Source organism: Pseudorasbora parva, chromosome 9 (genome assembly GCF_024679245.1).
Source record: "Pseudorasbora parva isolate DD20220531a chromosome 9, ASM2467924v1, whole genome shotgun sequence".
In the NCBI taxonomy this organism is placed as follows: Eukaryota; Metazoa; Chordata; class Actinopteri; order Cypriniformes; family Gobionidae; genus Pseudorasbora; species Pseudorasbora parva.
In genome coordinates, this window is record NC_090180.1 from 28,408,240 (window position 1) to 28,431,566 (window position 23,327).

Below are 23,327 nucleotides of genomic sequence, written 5' to 3' on the forward strand. Positions count from 1 at the left end.
CAATTATTAGAAAATGGAAAACATACAATCCCACTAATAATCTCCCTCGATCTGGGGCTCCACGGAAGATCTCACCCCGTGCTGGTCAAAATGATCACAAGAACGGTGAGCAAAAATTCCAGAACCACACTGGGGAACCTAGTGAATGACCTGCACAGAGCTGGGACCAAAGTAACAAACACCACGAGAGTGAATTGCAGGAACAGCAATCAGTGTTCTCTCCTCTCCAAGTTTGATGTCAGCAAATAACAGTAAAGTTAAGTTGATGTGCATCTCTTCTGTTGTTTTGCTAAGCTGGACAGAAAGGCTAAGCAACTCTTGGTCTGTCTAGCTAGCTAATGCCAGCCGCTTTCAGGGCTGTGTTCTGTTTCTTTGTGCCTCAGAAATAAAATTAAGTTTTTTTTTATTTTTGATAAACGGCAACAGTGTTTGTTTACTGCAGCTCGGAAAAGATCTGCGTCGCGCATGAACATGCGTTCATATGCGCGTGCATGAAACGAAACGTGTATTTTCCAGCAGAAATATCTGTGTGGATACCAGACCGACAGAACAATATATGGGCATGATGGTCCTCCACCTCATCATAAGTGCACATAGGCTACATAACAAGACAATGATTATCTAGTCTTAGTCAATGTTTAGTTACAACTCTAAACTACTGCACAAATTATGTAAGATGGAAAGCAATTTATTGACAATTTGACATTGATTGACTATTGATTTATAGGCTATATTGAATGTAAAATGTTGATATTAATTAGCTGGACATTCTGGTCAATATGGATGTACATCCCTAAGTAAATAATAACAATAAATCAAATATTGCTTTGACATGCATAATATAAAACACAGTAGCATCCTATGGCAAGCCATGTTAGCTTTTATTTATTCACAATTTATGCATTTTAATGTCAATAAATAAATGTTCACTATTTACGATATGAATTCTTGATATTAGGTAATGGAATTTTTACTAGTAACAATGTCTTTTTGATATCAGGGATTACATGTTCACTTGTACAAAAATGAATTCTTGATATCAACAATGATGTCTTCACTCACATAGATTCTTGATATCTGAATCACTAGTTTGTTAAAACATTACAAGAGCCAAGCCATAGTATAAATAGTATTTTATTTGAAAATGTATAAAAGAAAATCTAGGGGAGCCAGTTTGAATGGGTCTGATGCTGCTTATAAAATGTATCTATAATTTGCAGGTGCTATGCTTAAGTTTGTACGTAGAGGAGATGCTGGATCATCTGCCAGTACAAGCACAGACCCAGATGATCCACATCCAGTCTCAGCCAGTACTAGCACAGACCCAGATGATCCAAATCCAGCCTCAGCCAGTACTAGCACAGACCCAGATGATCCAAATCCAGCCTCAGTCAGTACTAGCACAGACCCAGATGATCCAAATCCAGCCTCAGTCAGTACTAGCACAGACCCAGTACAGTCTGATTCACCAACAGTAAAGCCGTCTTCAGCAAGTACTATTAAGATTCTATAGAAAATACTCTTCAATAAATATTGTTTGTTTGAACCTCATTCTTTGACTGTTTTGTTCAAAGGAGGAAGCACACATGATTGTATTGGGAGCACTAAGGTGTCAGGTGTAACTACATGGCAATGGCAAATGGTTTACATAGTTCACGGGTCAGGTAGGAGGGCCCCTTAGCAGAATTTTGCTTAGGGCCCCAGGGAGTTCAGTATCGGCTGTTTGTTATCAATAGTGTTATCAGTAAGACAATATTCCGCCAGGGACTCAAATTCTGCAGTGCCAGACTTGTTGTCCTGCTTAAACCAGAACATGTCCGTGCCGGTCTGTATTTTTCTTGTAATTTGCTAGACAGCACTTGGTAATCCAGGAGAGGATTGGGAGAATGTCATATGGTCAGATGAAACCAAAATGTTCGTATGTATAATACGCCATAAAATGCGTATCATATGCACGCGAAAAACAGCGTGCCATAGACACGCCAAAATGAGTTTTGCCGTATACATTCCACGACATTGCACACTCGTACTATTTATACGCATTTTTACATAATAGGCTAAGTATTGAGATAAACTTTTGTTTTTACCCAAATACTTATTTTCCACCATAATTTGCAAATAAATTCTTTAAAAATCAGGCAATGTGATTTTTTTGGATTTTGTTTTCTCAAATTTCAGACCGGCACGGACATGTACTGGTTTAAGCAGGACGACAAATCTGGAACTGCAGAGATAAATTGTTACTTCCATAGCAATTTGGCCCTTGACAAAGTCACTCAGATCTTTATTCCGGCCAATTTGTCCTGCATCCAACCCGTTGATTATGAGAACTGATTGTTTGCTAACTACCCAGACCTTATTATGTGGCCTTCCTTGTTAGGAGATGATCAACGATATTTGCGTTACCTGCTGTGACTGGTCATGTTTTGGCTCATTTATGTTTTAGGCGAGGCAAGACAAGTTTATTTATATAGCATATTTCATGCACAATGGCAATTCAAAGTGCTTTACATAGAAAGGAATTAAAATAGGGATAACAAATGCATAAGAAAAAAAAAATGTAAAGAGAATTAAAAATAATAAAATGATGATAACCAAAGAAAAGAACAAAGGTAAACTAAAACAGTTATAAAAAGAATTTAAAAAATGATGCATAGATGAGGTGCAATCAGTCGGACGTACAGTGGCAAAGTGCATTCAGTAAGTGCATTTAGCACAGCTAAACAGATGTGTTTTGAGTCTGGATTTGAATGTGGCTACTGTTGGAGCACATCTGATCTGTTCGGGAAGCTGGTTCCAACTGCGGCTGGCATAATAGCTAAAGGCAGACTCTCCTTGCTTTGAGTGAACTCTTTGTATTTCTAACTGACTTGATCCTGCTGATCTGAGTGATCTGTTGGGTTTGTATTCAATCAGCATATCTGCAATGTATTGAGGTCCTAGCTCATTGAGAGATTTATAAAGTAGTAGTACTTTAAAATCGATCCTAAATGTAACTGGAAGCCAGTGTAAAGACCTGAGGACTGGTGTGATATGGTCATATTTTCTGGTTCTGCTCAGAATCCTGGCAGCAGCATTCTGTATGAGCTGCAGCTGTCTAATGGTCTTTTTTGGGAAGGCCGGTGAGAAGGCCATTACAATAGTCCACCCTACTGGTGATGAAAGTGTAACAACTACGACTTATGAGTTTAATGTCTCGGGGAATAATTAACTCAAAAGGGATTTAATATTCAATATTCATGAATTTATGAATATGATTTGCCAGTTGTTCATTACGTATTAAAATTTTCTGATAGGGAAAATTGTTTAATTAAATACAAGTAACCCTTTATGAAATTGCTTGAAATTATCCTACTAAGTTTGTCCTGCAAATTAGTTATAGACTTTTCAAATCAATTCTCAATAAGGGATTACTGCTTTACGAGCGCATAAGAAACATTAACTTTACTGATCAGGATAAGTTCAATATTTCAAATGGTCATACAGTTTACTTTACTAACATAGTAGCATAAGCAGTTAGGTAACGTTAGGTCGCAAGTTTCATTGACTTTGTGTATGTGGCAGAATAACAGATTCAACTCATTAAATGTCTTTTTGAGGTTTAATAAACACAGACTAAAAATAACACTACAATTCACACAGAAAGTACATACTAAATATGCATCAAGAGAGTAGAAGTATAGATATTAACGAAAGAATACATAAAAGAGAAGAATGAATAGACGGAAGTTAGAGAGAGATAAAAGAGAGAGAGAGAGACAAAGAGAGGGAGAGAGAGAGAGACAAAGAGAGTGAGGGAGGGTAAGAAACAGCTTTCCTTCAGTTCCTCAAATACGACCTTCACGGAGTTAACTTATCCCAACGGGAAAATAACACACCCTCTTTACAGCAGTTTGAATTTATAAGAAGAAGAATACTTGCATTCTTTTTGGTTTCGTTTTGGCTTCTCGCTTGTGTGTGTGTGTGTATTTCTGCGTGTTCGGTGGTTCTTTCCGAGGTCGGGAGGGAACGGCTGGTTGCTTTTAGGGATGCTCCGTGTTGTTGAAGATCGGATTGTAGAAGAGAAGATCTTTGGAAGAGATGAGGCCTGCTTGGAGGGCCTGCATTGGTGGCATGGCTTATGTGCCAGCCCCCCCCCCCCCCCCGTGGGTGTTGGCTCCCACAGGGAGAGAGTTGGAGAAGTAAGAGCAAGAGATTTTCGGAGAAGAGAAGAGTAAGAGCGGAGTAAGAGAGAGAAGATTGTCTCCACTGGTCTTTTAAGGTCTGGAAGAAGTCCCACCCTCCAGGGTTAGACTTAACCAATGAGATTGTTGGGATTTCCAGGCGGGAAATTCCTCAGCAGATTTATGGCTCTTTGTTTGAAAGTTCGACTCAGTGGGTCTCTGAGTCTTCATACTATAATTAATGCAACAAACACACACTGCATTTTCTGAATAAGTGATATACATGGAAGTGTAAGTCGTGAAGTGAGCATTAATTTGATAGGAGACATGACATATATGAGGTTATCTGAACTAGTACTTTGTTAAGACAAAGACAAAAAGATGCAAAATACCATACGGAATAAACATTTTACAAGACAGTTATGTGTTTACATATAATGTCCTGGGGTGCATGTTCATTTATAGATGGTTTGTCTATAATTTGAGGCAAAAGCTCTGTGTCTTAAGCTCTTTGTGTATAAGACTTCATGTGGCCAAATTCTTTTGAGCCATATAACATCTTATCAGATGGTTTCCAGGGTGACGAAGAATCTTTCTCTGTTGTGTTGGGGGAAGGTCTGTCAGTAAGCACAACTTTCAAAACATATTTGTTAAATGTAACTGGCGATTGTGTGTTTGATTCGCCTGAGTCGCTACAAAAGCATGAACGAGTTTCTCTAAGTCTTGCCTGGAAACAAAGCATCTCATTCTTGCAATATTTTTCAGATGATAGTATGCTGATTTAGATATTGCTTTGACATGACTACTGAAACTCAGGTCTGACTCCAAAATCACTCCAAGGTTCCTGACTTGATTTTTTGTTATTAGACCTTTAACCTCAAGATATGCGTTCACCTTGAGAATTGCATTTTTGTTTCCCAATGTAGTGATTTCAGTTTTTTCTTTGTTTAACTGAAGATAGTTTTGGTACATCCAGTTGTTAACTTCATCAATGCATTTGCACAGGGAGTCGATGGGGCTGTAGTCATTAGGTGACAGTGCTAAGTAGAGCTGGGTGTCATCCGCATAGCTGTGGTAAGCAAAATATTGTTATTTTTCATTATTTGGCTCAGTGGCAGCATATACAGGTTGAATAGAAGTGGTGCAAGAATTAACCCTTGTGGGACTCCGCATGTCCACTCAGATTTATGGTCTCCTATACTCACATAAGGGAGGTATTATCAGGTAATACACATAGGTAATACACATTTTAGGGAGGTATTACAAGGGGGTTATAATATTTGAGGGTCTTTGGCATCAAAAACTTTAAAGATCACTAGTCTGAATGATGAGACCTACTTTAACATATGATGCTGCATATGTTTGCTAAATAAAACTTTTCTTTGAATTTGTTTTCGTCACTGCATCTCTGTGTTAAAGATGTATCAATAGAGAATGCTGCTGCTCACAACACAAAACATACATCCCTTATAAGGAAACAGTTTCATCCAATTTGTTATTTAAAAGTAATTGTATATCCAATTACTTAATTTGTCGCACAAGCACAAGATAATGCTTTACACTTCTGTTGAAAAATTACTTTACAATATTCTTTTATTAGCAGCGATTGTAACAGTTATGTAAAAAAAAAATGTAATCAGAGAGCATCTTCATCTGCTACCAAATAGATCAAAGTTTTCGTATTTATTGAAAGCTGTGTGCCCTCTTTGATGTTTTCATAAGGTGTCAAATGATTTTTTTAAAGAAATAAAATGTAATAAACCAAAATTACAAAGATTGGTATTGAATAATTAATACCCACAAGCATACTGTATTGTATTATTGTTACATTTTATCAGAGGAAATTGTAACTCAGTGCACATTTCAGGAGCGCACATTATTTCCCAACCTTATGGAACTTTTTTATTGATTTTTTTTAAGTGTCATTTATGTTACACTGCCCGAAAGCCCTGTGATCAGCTGCACTTGGGTCAGTGACTAAAAACTTTTCATTTCCCCAAACAATCAAGCACAGACACGCTCTCTCTCCGACACACACACACGCACACATACACGCACCCAATCACAGACGCGCTCACTCTCCGACACACACGCACACACATACACGCACATGATTCCAAACAAACACAGACTGATCGAGTTTATTGTTTGTATTCATTTTGTTTTGATTTTATTTCCTTTCTATGACCTTCTTCTTCGTTAGTGTTGTTTTCAAGGACAAATTGGGGTTTAAAACGGACATGTGAATTTATGGCATGTTAATGAACTGTGACATATCTGCACCGATTGAAATACAAACCACGAACAAAAAGAATAAGTAGCGGTGTCTGAAATTGTTCTTCTGGTCTTTCTGTTTAGGTGTTGTATTGTTTATATCTATCAAACTAAGTTTGATGTTTGTGTTTGTTGGGTGTAAACCCATTTAAGTAAAAACGTGAAAAACAAAACAAAAGACTGATTATTTTGAGGTTATTGTACGTAACGGGTGGTTATTAAAAAAACTATCCCGGGTTTTTGTTGGCAGGCCTATACCTGCCTGGCGCCCGAATAAGGTTGATTTAAAAAACAAAAAAACAATTTATTGAATACTGAATTATGAATTGTAGTTTGGGGGTCACCACCGTTACATCATGTAGTCGTAGCATCATGTTTTGGGGGTGTTTTTCTGCACATGGGACAGGGCGACTGCACTGTATTAAGGAGTGGCTCTGTAAGAAGCATATCAAGGTTCTGGCGTGGCCTAGCCAGTCTCCAGCCCTAAACCCAACAGAGAATCTTTGGAGGGAGCTCAAACTCCATGTTTCTCAGCAACAGGCCAGAAACTTGACTGATCTAGAGAAGATCTGTGTGCTACAGGAAACGTTTGACCTCTGTAATTGAAAACAAAGGCTACTATACCAAATATTAACATTGATTTTCTCAGGTGTTCAAATACTTATTTGCAGCTGTATCATACAAATAAATAGTTTTTAAAAATCATATATTGTGATTTCTGGATTTTTTTTTAGATTATGTCTCTCACAGTGGACATGCACCTACGATGACAATTTCAGACCCCTCCATGATTTCTAAGTGAGAGAACTTGCAAAATAGCAGGTTGTTCAGATACTTTTTTTACTCACTGTATATATATATATATATATATATATATATATATATATATATATATATATATATATATATATATATATATATATATATATATATATATAAATTTTCTTTCTTTAAGGAAATGTGGGTGAAATAGTAAATTTCTATAAAATACACACATGTACCAAAATGTATGCAGTTGTGATTGTAACACAGGCAAGGGTTAAATAAGTTACATACACAGTAGAAGATTAGTGTAACTTTTTATTTATGGAAATGGCATATAGTCACACTATACACTTCACAAATGAGTGTCTTCAAATATAAGATACAGTACGAGACAGGGTATTCAAACATTACCCCATTTCCACAGCTACAGTCAGAAAAACTGAATGACCAAAATAACTATTTCTTGAAATATTTTCAGTCAGACTGATTTATTTTTTACAGTGGAGTAGCGAAGACAAATAAAATAAAATAAAAATAGTGGTACAATTAGAAGTCAAGTCAACTTTATTTATATAGGGCTTTTAAAATGCTGATTGTTTCAAAGCAGCTTCACAGTATTAAACAGGAAAGTATTGCAACAAAATCTGATTCGGCTGTACAGCCGCTTACAGTACAACACAATTAGTAATATTTCTACTTCCATCACAGAAGAAAAGAGTTCCTTCAAACCTGTGGCATTTGAAAGTGACAACACGCTGTACTTTTCTGAAGGAAAAGTTTGCTTTGTTAAAACAGTTATACAGAAGGGCAGCTCATTCAGAACAACTGTAGAAACTGTGTTTTTCTGAACTTCCCACTGTTTTAACTGCAACTGCAGATGAACTTTGCTCACTGTATGACAACATTGGACAAGGCTTTCTTATATGGTTCTGTAGATCACTGGATTGGGTGAAACTCCTCCCACATGCAGCGCAGAGATACGGCCTTTCTCCAGTATGCACTCGCTCGTGTCTTTTCAGGGCTCCAGAATGAGTGAAACCCTTTCCACAATATGAGCATTTGAAAGGCTTTTCTCCCGTGTGGATTTTTTGGTGCTGCTTCAAGGCACTGGACCTAGTAAAAGTGTCCCCACACTCAAAACATATATGAGCTCTCTCGCCAGTGTGGATTTTCTGATGATCATTAAAACAGCCCAAGCGCAAAAAACCCTTTCCACACACAGCACACACGTAAGGCTTCTCGTTTGTATGAATTTTCATGTGGGCCTTTAGGTTTGATGCCAGAATAAAATTTTTCTCACACTGATCACATTTAAACGCCCTTTCTCCAGAGTGCGAGCGCTGGTGATCTTTGAGGTTCGTTGCACATTTGAAACTCTTCCCACACTGATTGCATGTGTATGGCCTCTCTCCAGTGTGAATCCGTATGTGCCTTTTGAGGTGTCCTTTACATGTGAAACTCTTTTCACAATGAGGGCAGGTGAAAGGCTTCACTCCGGAGTGAATTTTGATGTGTTCGTTGAAGTGTCCTTTATGTGTGAAACTTTTCCCACATTCAGGGCAGTTGAAACAACTGTTGGCTTCTGTTCTCAGTGTAGGTTCTTGTGAGAGATTCTTTTTCAATTCTGAGCAACTAAAAGATTTTTCTCCACTTCTGAAATTGTGAGCTTCCTGATACAGATATTTCTCCTCCGTATCATTCACTTGGCTTTCTTCTTCCACTTGCACCATGTCTAAAACAAAACAGGATACAGTCAAAAATCAATTCACAAAAGGTGAAACCAAAAATAACCAAGCATAATGGCAGAAATCAACAGCCATCAAGTATCTATTTTTAACAGATCGGTGATGTGATGAATGATGCATGGCTTTACAAAATTAATGATCCTTGCAGTATCCTTCCTCATTTTATTTAACAATGTTATTTTAGTAGGTTGTGTTGTATCAAATGGTAAGGTGAAACAGTTTAACCAGTTATAAATGAGCTATAGAGATGAAATCACATACATAAACATCAGATGTTATAAGTATCTGAAAGGATTTTCAGAGAAAATAAATTCATTTTGAGGTAGAAAAAAGACATTTAACTTCTGTGCTATAATTTGATGTCATAATATTAGGTTTTTATTAGGGCTGTGTATTGCCAAGAATCTGGCGATACTATACGTATCCCGATACAGGGGTTACGATACGATATATTGCGATATTGTATCAAAAAAATAATTTTCTTAGAAAGATTAATTTAAAAGAATAAAGAACACAACCATATGCAGAAAACATGATAATTAACTGTTTAATTCATAACTATTTAATTAATACAGTATCATTTATATAACTATTTTGTGCAAGTAAAGTGAATGCAGGATTCTTTAAGTGTACAATGTTTTAAAGGTTCACAGTATAGCAGTTTTTAATTTCTAAACTATTTAGCAACAGAAAGTGCACAAATTCCTTGACTAAATGACTCTTTGTTTTATATTTAAAACTGTAAAGCTGTTTTCTTTAACGCAGTCTACTGTAAAAAGTGCCATTTCAAGTAGACTACTGAACTGCAGAGCTGGTGTATCCATATCCACATCGCTATGATCAGATGCTTTCGTTCTGCTGCCACAGCTGTCAGTTTTGGAGTGTGTTTATTTTAAGCGAGCTCTCCAATTCAATATTTCCAGAGAAATTGATTTTAACTTTGCCTATTTTGCAAACAAAATGACTTGTCCCAGTGTTCAATCAGCTTTGACATATTTAAATCTGCATATTTGTGAATTTTTATTTTAAAAATTTGTATTGAATCATTTCAAATTTGTGATATTTTTACTTTTTATAAAGGGCATTTCCCCCCTAATCTTATTAAATATAGGCAATGCTTCGGGTTTAATTTCATATTGTTAAATTTGATCAATACATTAAATTTAATTAAGACACTACAAGGGCTGTTAACAATAAAATTAAATAATTTACACTGAAAAATTACAACTGCATTAAATAATATTTTGAGATTTGTAGTTTTGAATAGACACATAAGAAATGTTGGAAAGTATGTTTAAACATGAAACTAAACCTCCAGTAGATGGCAGCAGGTGCCCGTCTTAATGAGTCAGCCATTGAGTAGTTCATTCAAAGATTCATTCAAACACTGAATCGGTCAGTAACACACTTGTTGCTGTGAGACGCGTTACGGTTCAGCTGTGTGTGAACAATTTTTGCTGCTGAAATCGAACAAAAGGACTCAATAGTGCATCTAAAATGTAAGTGACTTTAAGTGAATGTAAATCTAAGTGAATGTTCATTAATTGTTTATGAAACTGTCATATGAAAGCAGTGTCATTTTCAGTCGTGATGGTATTCAGGAAACAGCTTAAACGCTCAAGTGTTGTAATTTCTCCTCGAGAGGCTGCACGAGCGTCAACAGTGCGACCTTGTTATCGGCAGTTCATCATATTATTATCCACCACTATCGATCGCCACTTACACTAAATTAATGCACAATCATTCGTGCATTTTGGTGATTTGCTAGTTATTTTTGTTTTAATCAGGCACTTGTCCGTCGGGCAAGTAAAATTCTTTCACTTGTCCCTTCAAAAAATCCAATTGTCCCGGACCAGCGTTAATGTCGAGCCCTGCTTTAGAGACTTTATATATACTTGGTAATATCTTCAAAATACACCATTAAAATGTTCTCAATGCTAGGCACAACAAATATCAGAACAAGCTGTAACGTGTGTGTGTGTGTGTGTGTGTGTGTGTGTGTGTGTGTGTGTGTGTGTGTGTGTGTGTGTGTGTGTGTGTGTGTGTGTGTGTGTGTGTGTGTGTGTGTGCGCGTGTGAGAGAGAGATAGGCCTACGCATTCGTGCTTTCAGAGCTGTGTGCTTTTAATGATTTGGTAATTTAAATTTCACACTTTAAACATATGTTAATAAAACAAGCTGTGTTACAATAATGAATTAGCCTGGATGCCAGCCGAATTTAGCCCCGCCCACAACATTTTTAGGTCGGGCAGTTCGGTCTGGCCTCAATCCATAGAGGAGTAATTAGGCTTGTTTGAGATGCGCCTTGCCTCGCCTGAAATAAAAGCGAGACTAGGCGGCTGCAGTGAGGGGAGGAGTGAAAAAAGAGCAGGCAAGCCGGACAGTTCTCTCTTCTCGTAGTGGATCAGACACCTGCGAGATCAGTTGCGGATATCGCGGGATTCACACTCGTGCTCTGTTGCTGATAAACTGGATGTAATTTAAGTTCTGTTGCATTTATATGAAAATAAATATTATGAACAAGACACCCAAAGTTTTTGTTATTTATTTCCTTTCGAAAGGCCTGTTTATCAAGCATTTTTACTTTAATTACACACGTTTTTATATATTTTATTAATATGACAACAATCACATAACCCACAGAAAGATCGCACTGTCCGAGAGTTTGAGAATATTCACACATAATTTCTACACATAAAAACTTGATATCAGAGTTTTAAAATCAAATATTTAAAAAAACAACCTTACATCACGGTTGTTTAAACAAATAAGCATTAAGCTGTGTCGTCAGCAAGTCGTTTCCCATCATGCTTTTGCTCCGCGCAGTCGATGGAGAGCAACTGCGCTCGACTGCAGAATCCGACACATCCGCCTTTCGCTCGCGAGAGATTTTTGACATACGTCAGCATGACATCAGAGCAAGGCCAACCGCCCTCGGACACATTTCTAACCGGCATGCATGTCGTGCTGATCACCGGTGATCGGTTCCGCGCAGATTTTGCTCATCTCAAACAAGCCTATTATCTCCGAACAGAAACTGTTCGGACCAATGAAATCATCAGGGTGGGCTTTAGACGATGACAGACAGATGATCAACAGTAACGTAATCATGCATGTCATCAAAGGAGCTTGGATTATATTTGTTCGAATCCTAAACGGAGAGCTTGTTTGTATATGCTTTTTTACCTTCACTATTGCTCTCAAAAATGATTTGTTCAGAGTACTTACCCATTTTGGGTAAGTACTCTGTGTATCATTAAATTCTTTAATTTTTTTTACAACACCTGCAAAGATTGTTTATTCCAGCGCGCATGAAGACAGGGTTGCCAAGTTTTTACAACAAAATCCGCCAGCTGCTAGCCCAAAACAATAGCTTCTCGGGGGGGTTCTCGGGGAAAAAATGGTGTTTGGGGGGGGGTAAAATGTGTGTTATTTTGGCAAGGTCGCCTGCTAAAATTTGCACTCATGGGTCTATATCACATAATAGTCACTTCAACAAGCGGACATGGAAAACAATCCGCGGAAAAAAACACGGACTTGGCAACACAGTGGAGTTGAGCTCTGTTGACATTTGACAACTAGAATAATGCGTCGCTTCGTTGCTCTGATTGGTTGTAGCTCTATCCAATTGAGGTCTTTCCTGGTTCGGTTGAAACACGCCCCATAATCACAGCGCAATGGAGCAGTTTCAGACTCATATTCTGACTAGAATTAAGTATGACCACATCAGGCTAATAATGAATATGATTAGCTTAAAATGTACATGTGCACTATACTTTTTATCACAATTAAATATTACACATCTCTCGCGTTGCTCACGTGCCATCGGTTTCTCCTCTGTGTGATGTATTGTCAACCCTGGTTTAGATCATTTTAGACATGTAATTTCGCCAAAGATTATTTTTTAAAGCAACCTGAGGATTTGAATTTGTGACGATCGGTGCAGATGGATGGTTTGTTTTTAACAACGGATTTTTTTCGGTGATGATCCGTGCATCTCTATTATACCCATCTCTACTCTTGTTCTTATTTCAAGTTACCTTCCTGTCTAATATTTTTTGCTTCTTACAAAAGCCACAACACCTTCAAAAGACAGTAAAGGCTTGTCATGCCTGAGCTGAAGCTGAAACATGAAAGTTAACTTGCACAACATAAATGCAATGTTTATATTTATATTACTTAGGCATGTGCCGATATCAATTTTTCATGTTGCGATTAATTGTTTAAAGGTCCTGTTCTTCGCGATTCCATCTTTCAAACTTTAGTTCGTGTGAAATGTTGCTGTTGGAGCATAAATAATACCTGTAAAATTATACAGCTCAAAGCTAAAAGCCAAGTGAGATATTTTATTTACCATAAGTTCCCTTTCAAAGCCTACAGCGAACGGCCGGTTTGGACTACACCCCTGCACTTCCTTGCATGAATGATGTCACTAGAACCGTTTGTTGACAAACCCTCCGCCCACAAGAACATGCAAAATAGGGGGCGTTGTTGCTCTCCCACGTGGAGAAGAGCGCGCATTCAGCGCTTGCATCTCCCCGTTATGGTAAGAGGCGGGACATTTCCGGGCAAAGTGCTGCTGTCCAATCACAAAATGGGAAACGCTGGCCCAATCAGAACTCTTTAAGTTTTTCTGAAGGAGGGACTTCATAGAACAAGGAAATCATCAGGCCGTTTTTAGGACAGAGAAAACAGCGCTGTACAGATAAATTGTGTGTAAAAAATACTGTTTTTTTACACACGAAACATGAACTCATGTTATATTGCACACTGTAAACATATTCAAAGCTTTGAAAACATGCGAAGAATGGGACCTTTAAGCTTTTAAAACGGTATATGATATTTAAAAAAAGTTATTATCCGATTACTCGATTAATCTATGGAATAATCGGTAGAATACTCGATTACTAAAAGAATCAATAGCTACAGCCCTACTCAAATAACATCAAACCGTGCAAATTAATATTATTGTTATACATCAGCAGTTTAATATTCCAGCAGCTGTGAGAAAAGGCTATAAATGATCCTCCACCTGCAGCATCCTCACATGCACGATAGCCTACAAGCCAGACACTTGAAAATTGAATTCCTCCTATTTGTTTACCTTTATAAAAATTAAAACGCTTCCACTGAAATGGGGGTGTGGACCTGATATAAAAACAACTCTGAGAAAGTGCAACATATTCGTGCACATGTAAAACTACTACAAAGGACTATATTACATTAAAGTTTGAGAAAGGGCAAAAATACTGAAAACAATGGAAGCATGGACAAAAAAACACCCCAGTCTGTCCTTCTGCCATGTTTACTAAACCAACTTGCATTTGATACACCGTTTAGTGAAAACTCACCAACCTATTTGTTCTTCAGTGTCCCCATCTTTCACTCTGCATGCTTCTGGACCACTCAAATCTTCACTCTCATCTTTAATAAACTCCATCTTTACGAGAATGTGAGGCAGATCTCGGCATTTATTTCTATAGCTCTTTATACAATTATTGTTTCAAGCTTCACAGTGATAAAGAGCAAAATGACGATACATTATGCAAACTACATCAAATATGAGCTGTTACACCTGGACTGGTCCTGTTTGTTTGATAAGGAGACTTTGCCACGTTTACGGAGATGGATATTCGTGCCATTTATTGGGATTAATGCCAATTCGTACATCTACTAACGTTACACCCTAAAAGCGCGTGACGCGTTTGTTTACGTTTTCACCTCCGAGCTTCACTAAACGAATCGTGTTAACAGAACACGGATATCGCTTATTCAGATCGGAGATGCTTTACTAAAGCATTCCTCCTCCAATGTGCGAAGACCATAGTAAGGCGAAGACCTATCTTCTTCTTTATATTTTATAGAGGTTTGCAAACGAATCTCGATCTCGATGCATTTCCGCCATCTACTGGGATGGAGTGAGTACACTGAAAGAAAAAATAAAACACGTATAGATTAAATTGATATTGTATGCTCTTATAGCTTCGATACATCAACATCTCACTGTCGCGTTTGAATATGTCACCAGAATGACCCTCTGACTGACAGTGACATTTCGTATTATTTCCTGTACCTTTATTTAGCTGCTTGCGTGATTACGTCATACGGACTCTGGCGCACTCAGGCTGCTGTGAAATGTGGGCTGTGTTTATGGTTTTAGGTGTTTAAATAGTTACAAAACCTTTAAAAGTAATTAGTGTAGTTTAAAAATGTGCTTAAACAACATGACAGATATACCGTATTTAGCGTAATGTGTAGTGAACGTAGATAATCGACTTATAGCTAGGTGATTGTAATGCTTTTTTTGTAAAGTGCTGTTTTTCTCTCTTAAATGGCGCAACATTTATGAGTTATTATGGAACAGGGATTTATTTTGCAAATTTATTTCGCTACTTCATTCTATTCAAATGTTCATATAATCTCAAACGTCACAAAGTACAAGCAGTACAACACCAGATGAGATGAGTGTACTTCAAAGATGGAGTTTATTAAAGAGGAGAGAAGATATGAGTGATGTAGAAGCATGCAGAATGAAAGATGAAGATGCTAAGGAACAAAGAGGTTGGTGATCATTATTGATTTTTTATTAATGACTGGTGACATTTAACGCATTCTTAAACAGTTCACGTGAACTGTCAGATGAAATTTGTTTTAGTGAAACAAATAAATTTGTTTTAATGAAAATGCATCTAAAATCATAACAGATTAAATGCTCTTAGAACGTTTTGCTAATGTTCCCATTAAGTTATGAAAACTTTATTTTTGAATGTTCTCAGAATGTTTAAAACATCCAATTATTAAATGTTTGTTAAAAGGTTTGTTAACATGTTAAAGGAATATTACACCCCAAAATTAAAATTATTTCACCCAAAAATTAAAATGCTCTTCGGAACACAAATTAAGTTCCTTCCAATGAAATCTTTAGAGATTTCTGTCCCTCCATAGACAGATATGTGCTACCACTTTGACGCTTCAAAAAGTTAAGGGTTAGGACTATACACTGCAAAAAAAAAGAAAAAAAAAGAAGGGCTTTTCCTACTAAGCTTTTTTTACTTGCTTCCAGTCTAAATATTAAAACAAAAACCAAGATGATTTTACTACATAAGTAAAATGGCACATAAGATATTTGTTATTTTTTCTGTGGGAAATGTTCTTTGCTTAAACAAGCAAAATTATCTGCCTAGAAAAACAATCTTATTTCTTTTTGGGACAGAAACAAGAAACAGGATTTCAATCAGAAACAGGTTTTTTTCTCTTCCCATTGGCAGATAAGTTAGTTTGTTTTAAGCAAAAACTAACTTTATTTTGATTTTATTTTCCAGAAAACAAGAAAAAAATATCATATGATATTTTACTTATCTAGTATCTTGATTAATGAATTTTTAGATATTTAGACTAGAAACAAGACAAAAATACTAAATAAGAAAAGCTTTTTTTTTTTTTGCAGTCTTAAACTAATCAATAATAATTGAGCTGTTAAAAAAATTCTGAAGAGACTTAATTGCTTTAGATTAAATTTAGGCTTTTATTCAAGTATAAACATTCATCAACTTACACATCAGTTGTGGTAAATGGAAGCATAAGCATGTTCGCTTGACGTGCAAGAACCAATGAGGTTAATTAGACCTGACCAACGCATCCCTGAAATGTCTGCAGAGACCGTGTCAAATAAACCATCCCTGTAAATGCTGCATCAACACGACACCCGTCTCTGGCATTGACAACTCCAATCTTCCGAATAATCTTACGAAATATCTTTTGATCTAATATGACTTCTGACCTGTAATGTTGCCAGAATCATAATCATACACTGTTTTTTCGGCGACCAGAGGAGAACTGGCACCCCAACTGAGCCTGGTTTATCCCAAAGTTTTTTCTCCACTCTGGCCCCAGAAGTTTTGGTTCCTTGCCATTGTCGCCTTTGGCCTTTGGCTTGCTCATTTTTGGACACTAAAATTTAAACTATATTACTGATCTGCCCACATAGACACAATATGATAATTAAAATTAGCTGGATAACATCACCGTTTTTTCCAGAGCAGCCGAATCAAATTATGTTGCATTATTTTCCTGTTGATACTGTGAAGCTGCTTTGAAACAATTGACATTGTTAATCAGTAAAGGTGACTTGACTTGACTAATTCTCGTCTTACGCAGCATGTTTGAGCTTCGGCAAGAACCAATGAGGTTCATTCTCGTGTTACGCAGCACATTTGAGCTTCAGCAAGAACCAATGAGGTAAATTCTTGTGTTACGCAGTATGTCTGAGTTTTAGCAAGAACCAACGAGGTTAATTCTTGTTACGCAGCACGTTTGAGCTTTAGCAAGAACCAATGAGGTTCATTCTGGTGTTACGCAGCACGTTTGAACTTCAGCAAGAACCAATGAGGTTCATTCTGGTATTACACAGCACATTTGAGCTTCAGCAAGAACCAATGAGGTTCGTTCTCGTGTTACGCAGCACGTTTGAACTTCAGCAAGATCCAGTGAGTTTCATTCTTGTGTTACGCAGCACGTTTGAGCTTCAGCAAGAACCAATGAGGTTCATTTTCGTGTTACGAAGCACGTTTGAGCTTCAGCAAGAACCAGTGAGGTTCATTATTTTGTTACGCAGCAGGTTTGAGCTTCAGCAAGAACCAATGAGGTTCATTTTCGTGTTACGCAGCACGTTTGAGGTTCATTCTTTTGTTACGCACCACAGTTTAAGCTTCCGCAAGAACCAATGGGTTCATTCTCATGTTACGCAGCACATTTGAGCTTCAGCAAGATCCAATGAGGTTCATTCTCATGTTACGTAGCATGTTTGAGCTTCAGCAAGAACCAATGAGGTTCGTTCTTGTGTTACGCAGCATGTTTGAGCTTCAGCAAGAGGTTTGCATGCATGTCAAGCAGGTTCAGTTGAGTTTATGTTCGCTGATCAATGTTAAAATGGTATTTGCATAGCTGTCTATGGAGGGACAGAAATCTCTCAGATTTAGGTCTTTATTTGTGTTCAAAGATGAATGAAAGTCTTACGGGTTTGGAATGACATGGTGAGTAATTTCCATTTTCCATTACAGAATTTCCATTTTTGGGTGAACTATTCTTTTAAAGGAATATTGCATTCCTAATTTTGCAAAACAAATTTAAATGTTACATTTGATTGATCATTCAGAAACAATTTTAACTAAAACATTTCAGAAAAAACTTTTGTTTTTAATTTATGTTTTGTGCTAGTGTTTTGAGAAACCAATTAAAGACCAGATAACTTTTTACAAACATTCTAATAACGTTACAGGAAGAACGTTTGTTCATAACTTTGAGTTCTGAGAATGTTCCCCGCTAGCTGGTAAATTGTTAGATTGCATTATAATTTGTCATTCTTGAATTGATTTGGACAATTAAAAATGTTTTAGGCCTGATAGAAGTGAAAGAGGAGCATCAAGAACTGAATGAAGTGGAGGAGAAAGATCCGCATGAGGAACCTCATCATTTCATAAATGGGGAACAATCTTGTAGTTGGTCACAGAATGATAATAATCTTTCACAAGAAACAGCTCAGAGGACAGAAGACAAAAGCAATTTCACTTGCTCTCAGTGTGGAAAGAGTTTCACACGCAAAGGACACTTGAAGATTCACATGATAATTCACACAGGTGAGAGGCCGTACACGTGCCCTCAGTGTGGGAAGAGCTTCACATGCAAAGGAAGCCTAAAGGATCACTTCAAAATCCACTCTGGAGAGAAGCCTTTCACATGTCCTCAGTGTGGATGGAGTTTTGCACGTCAAGAAGACCTTAAGAGGCACATAAGAATTCACACTGGAGAGAAGCCGTTCACATGCTCTCAGTGCGAAAAGTGCTTCACAAGTTCAGGAGACCTTAAGAGGCACTTGCGAATTCACTCTGGTGAGAGGCCTTTTGCCTGCCCTCAGTGCGGAAAGAGTTTCACGCAAAAGGAAGGACTTAAGGAACATACCAAAATTCATTCAGGAGAGAAGCTTTTTGCATGCATGTTGTGTGGGAAGAGTTTCACACATCAAAGAAGCTTGAAAAGGCACATGAAGGTTCATTCTGGAGAGAAATTGCACCAGTGCTCTGAGTGTGGCAGGAGATTTGCAGAAGCTGGAAATCTCAAAACTCACCTGCTGTCTCACACTGGAGAAAGACCATTTAGCTGTGAGCGGTGTGATAAGAAGTTTTTTCTGGCTGTTCACTTAAAGACACACATGAGGATTCACGAAGATGAAACGCGTTATGTGTGTTCTTTTTGTGGGAAGAGTTTTTTGTGGCTTAATGGGTTTAAAGACCATCAGAAAACGCATATTGGGGAGAAACCCTACGTGTGCTTGGAATGTGGAAGTACTTTTACTAGAGCCGGTGAACTGAAAGTGCATGAGCGAATCCATACTGGAGAAAAACCTTACAAGTGTTCACATTGTGACAAGAGTTTCACAGTTTCAGGAGCTTTGAAAGTTCACGAGCGAGTGCACACTGGAGAGAAGCCGTACCTCTGCCCTTCATGCGGAAAGACTTTCAGCCGATATGGAAATCTAGGGAAACATTTAAAAAAGGCTTGCCCAAAGTTGAAAAAGTAATCAAGGTTCACATTCAAGTTTAAGCCTATTATGATTAATTGAAAAAAAAAAATTGTAGTTTTTTTTTTATTTTTTTTTAGATAATTTATTGAAATAGGACTTTTATTTTGACATTGCTGAGAACCCCAGTGCCTCAGCGCAGACACACAGGATCGCCCATTCTCTGTCTCTAAAAAAATATGTTTTAAGTAAATATTTTTTTCATATAATTTTGGTAGACTGGAGAGTTCAGCTTGCCATGTAAACAATTGGGTGGCGCACATAGTCTGTGAGCTATATGTTGCCTAACATGATAATCAGAGCCGGCCATTGCAATTCTGAAGCCCATATCCAACACAGTTACAACCCTCACCCCCCACCCCCAATGTGACTGCAATTACTTTATTATCTCTGTTATATTTAACATTGTTAACTCTTACTTTTAATAGTCTAACGCATTTTATCCATGCATTACAGTTACGAACTCTGTACTTTTAAGGGCACTGACAACAATTACCGATTCACATTAAATCAGTCGGTGCCAAATTTTAGTACCGGAAGACACATCTGGTGATGTAGACTAGTGTCTGTGACTATTAAACCGCAAAAACACTATTTAAATACAAATCCCTCATATTCTTTGTGTTTCTGTGTGAACGAATGGCGCATATGTGCAATATCATTTACCACACGCATACTGAAGCAAGTGTGACACTCGTGTCTCTAGCATCTTACTATATGAGAACATTAATGCATGAACTTCTTGTTCAGAGCCACTCTGAGAGTCACTTCAGAAGCATTTCACCATTTAATTTGGGAAAACTGTCCTTATAATCATAAACATAGAAACTTAAAAGTCTTCACAGAAGAAGGCAGAATAAAAGTTTGGTTTAACTTGACAGATAAATTACTGTTGTACAGTAGAATTTAAATATGTCTCAATGTAGTAATAATAATACTAACACTAGTGTAGCAATAATACATTATCAAAATGTTACTTTTTAATGATTCACAATTTTTCTTCCATGTTTTAAGTTTAACAGTATAACGCTCAGTTTTGCATTCTGTTGTTAAGAAGTTTAACTTCATATGATTAAAAGTTTTATGTTTTGTCTTCATTTGATTACCAGAAAATAAACAACACATCATTTGGGGGTGGGGTGGGGGTATTTGGGAGGTTGGATGGGAGAGAATTAATTATTTTTTTGTTTTTATGAAATCAATTATGTATAGCTGGTAGCACACTATTTATTTACCAATATTAAAATATAGAAAGAGCAACACACAATGGCAGACAGAGACCAAGGAGCTCTGGCATAATGTCAATAACACTTCTATAAATTACTTACAGTTTCTTTACAGTTATTGAGGTAAACATACCTAAAGTACAGAAGAATGTACCACTGGCTACCGGCACCGAATACCAGTTAAAATGTAACAGTTTAACAGTAACAGTTAAAATGTGAATGATACCCAACCCTACTCAGCAAGCACCTTGAACAGTGTAATGTCCAGCCCAGGTCATACGAGCAAAGAAATACAAATTTGAGAACAGGCATATGGATAGGGGATTTAATACAATATGAATGCTGAATCAAGAGAACATTTTTTACACTTAATGGTTTTTTTTTGATAATGGAGTGCTACAAAAGCTCTTTGTCAGATTAATCCATATCCAGCAATCTCTTATTGTCGTGTTTAGTTGACATCTGGTCAAATGTGGACAGTTTATGTTGCAGCAAATCATGTCTTAACAAGTGAGTAATTCAATTATTCAGTCAAACTATTCAGTCAAACGATTTCTCGTTCAGTTGCTCTAAAAAGCGCATTGGCTCTACTATTGAATTGTTGCGAAATAGAGCAAAAAGATTCTAGGTCTAAAATGAAGGTTACCTAACATTAACTTCTTGTTCATTGAACTGGGTAGGGTTGCACCAGTCGTTCGTAAGTTCTTTCTTAAATTTTTATGTTAAGTCCACACTAGAGGCTTAGGCCCCGATCACACAGAACGAGTTTTTCATGTTCGAAAACGCGAGGCACACTGCACTGGCTTTTTTGGTTGCCGTTTTTCCATTCAGAAGAGAGCAGTGCGCTGCATTTTTTAAAAATGTTTCTAGGCAACCCCCGAATCACCTGTACTGTCAGTCAAATCAATGTAATGGTCAAAACAACGGAAGGCCCGTCTCTCCATTCATTCGATTGGACAACAGAAAATAAACGCGATGACGTCAGTTGCTTTTCCGCTCAGTGTTGATTTTTTTTTCAATTTCATGCACTCGGAGCTCTCCTTCAAAAACGCTCTCTGCCAACCGAAATCCATTCAAAAAAAAGGCGCCTCTCGCTGCAAAACGCGTTCTGTGTGATCGGGCCCTTAGGGTGTTTTCACACTTGGGTCCTCTTTAAAAGAACCGAACTCAAGCTGTGTCTCATTTCGTTAAATTTCGAAGGCTGCGTCCTCCGGAGGACACGTCCTGTGTGGGATGCAGTATACGGAATGTCCTCAATCAGAATTAAACGAGACGTCCTTCGTAGGACACACAGGCAGGAAGTATCACGTTACTATGCCAACACGTTCAGCCTCACGCCAGTATATGAATGAAAATTATTTATAACTTAAAAATTACTATGAAATGTTTCTTGTCATGACAGCGATGTACTGTTCTAAACGTTTAAAAAGAACTAAAGCGTTGTAATCCTGTTAACCACAACTATCTGTTTGAGGTAATAGAGCTTAAAAAATAAAATAAAAGCTTGAATTTTTAACACACCTACACCTATTTTAAACAACACACCTACGCTCGCATTTATATCTGGCAGTGGTGCAGTTTTTTTCATGTAATATAAAAAAATATATATGAACGGCAACGAAAAGAATTGAGGGTTATCTCCAGCCGCGAAGGCTACACCTCATGCACACTCCGAAATCCTGTGAAAGAAGGACGCATTTGGAGTGTCCTACTCATTTTTTTAAATGAGACAGCCTTATGACGTATTCAGCCTTCAAATACGACCTCCGGAGAACGCAGCCTTCTGAAATGAGACACAGCATCAGACTCCTTTAAGTGGACCAAGAAGTGAACCAAGTAAAAAAGGACCCAGTTCTCTTTATGTTCACACTGTCCCTGTTCCTGAAAGAGGACTCAGATCCTTTTTGATCCACTTATATGGTCTCAGACCCCTTTGTGTTCAGACTGTTGCTTTTTGAATCTAGTCCAGTTCAGTGTTTGATGGCTGACCCTACGGCCTTCAACATTTGATCCCATTCGCTTACATTGTTTGTTCCTCAGTAACCATGATATTTGTTTGTAAAGATTATTATTACTTTATGACATTGCTACAAATGCTGTTAAATTAAGTAGTTTATCTTTTTACTATATATATATATATATATATATATATATATATATATATATATATATATATATATATATATATATAGCTTTATAGCTCTGGAAAAAATTAAGAGAAATACAGGTCCTTCTCAAAAAATTAGCATATTGTGATAAAGTTCATTATTTTCCATAATGTAATGATAAAGATTCAACTTTCATATATTTTAGATTCATTTCACACCAACTGAAATGTTTCAGGTCTTTTATTGTTTTAATACTGAGGATTTTGGCATACAGCTCATTAAAACCCAAAATTCTCAAAAAAAATTCATATTTCATCCGACCAATAAAAGAAAAGTGTTTTTAATACAAAAAAAGTCAACCATCAAATAATTATGTTCAGTTATGCACTCAATACTTGGTCGGGAATCCTTTTGCAGAAATGGCTGCTTCAATGCGGCGTGGCATGGAGGCAATCAGCCTGAGGCACTGCT

General features: G+C 37.2%; 2 protein-coding genes across 3 annotated transcripts; one reads left to right on the forward strand and one right to left on the reverse strand.

Annotated features, from left to right (window-relative positions):
• Window positions 1-7,500: 7,500 nt before the first annotated feature.
• LOC137088817 (gastrula zinc finger protein XlCGF57.1-like) lies at window positions 7,501-14,826 on the reverse strand. 2 transcript variants are annotated; one of them, XM_067452167.1, is made up of 2 exons: window positions 14,298-14,826; window positions 7,501-8,934 (listed from the first exon to the last, which is right to left on the reverse strand). In XM_067452167.1, the coding sequence occupies exon 2, from the start codon at window positions 8,930-8,932 to the stop codon at window positions 8,015-8,017; it is 918 nt and encodes a 305-aa protein (XP_067308268.1). In that variant the 5' UTR covers window positions 8,933-8,934; window positions 14,298-14,826; the 3' UTR covers window positions 7,501-8,014. The 2 variants fall into 2 exon arrangements, with proteins under 2 accessions (XP_067308268.1, XP_067308267.1); XM_067452166.1 differs by having other exon boundaries at window positions 14,302-14,814.
• Window positions 14,827-15,060: 234 nt separating this feature from the next.
• On the forward strand, window positions 15,061-20,555 carry LOC137088815 (gastrula zinc finger protein XlCGF57.1-like). Its single transcript, XM_067452164.1, has 2 exons — window positions 15,061-15,507; window positions 18,342-20,555. The coding sequence occupies exons 1-2, from the start codon at window positions 15,408-15,410 to the stop codon at window positions 19,520-19,522; spliced, it is 1,281 nt and encodes a 426-aa protein (XP_067308265.1). The 5' UTR covers window positions 15,061-15,407; the 3' UTR covers window positions 19,523-20,555.
• The last annotated feature ends 2,772 nt before the right edge of the window (window positions 20,556-23,327 follow it).

Coding starts and splice junctions, on each gene's coding strand:
- LOC137088817 (XM_067452166.1), bottom strand. CDS start 14,386: ATGGAGTTTATTAAAGATGAGAGTGAAGATTTGAGTGGTCCAGAAGCA. Junction 8,935..14,301: donor GGACACTGAAGAACAAATAG/GTTGGTGAGTTT, acceptor GTTTTGTTTTAG/ACATGGTGCAAGTGGAAGAA.
- LOC137088815 (XM_067452164.1), top strand. CDS start 15,408: ATGAGTGTACTTCAAAGATGGAGTTTATTAAAGAGGAGAGAAGATATG. Junction 15,508..18,341: donor AGATGCTAAGGAACAAAGAG/GTTGGTGATCAT, acceptor AAAATGTTTTAG/GCCTGATAGAAGTGAAAGAG.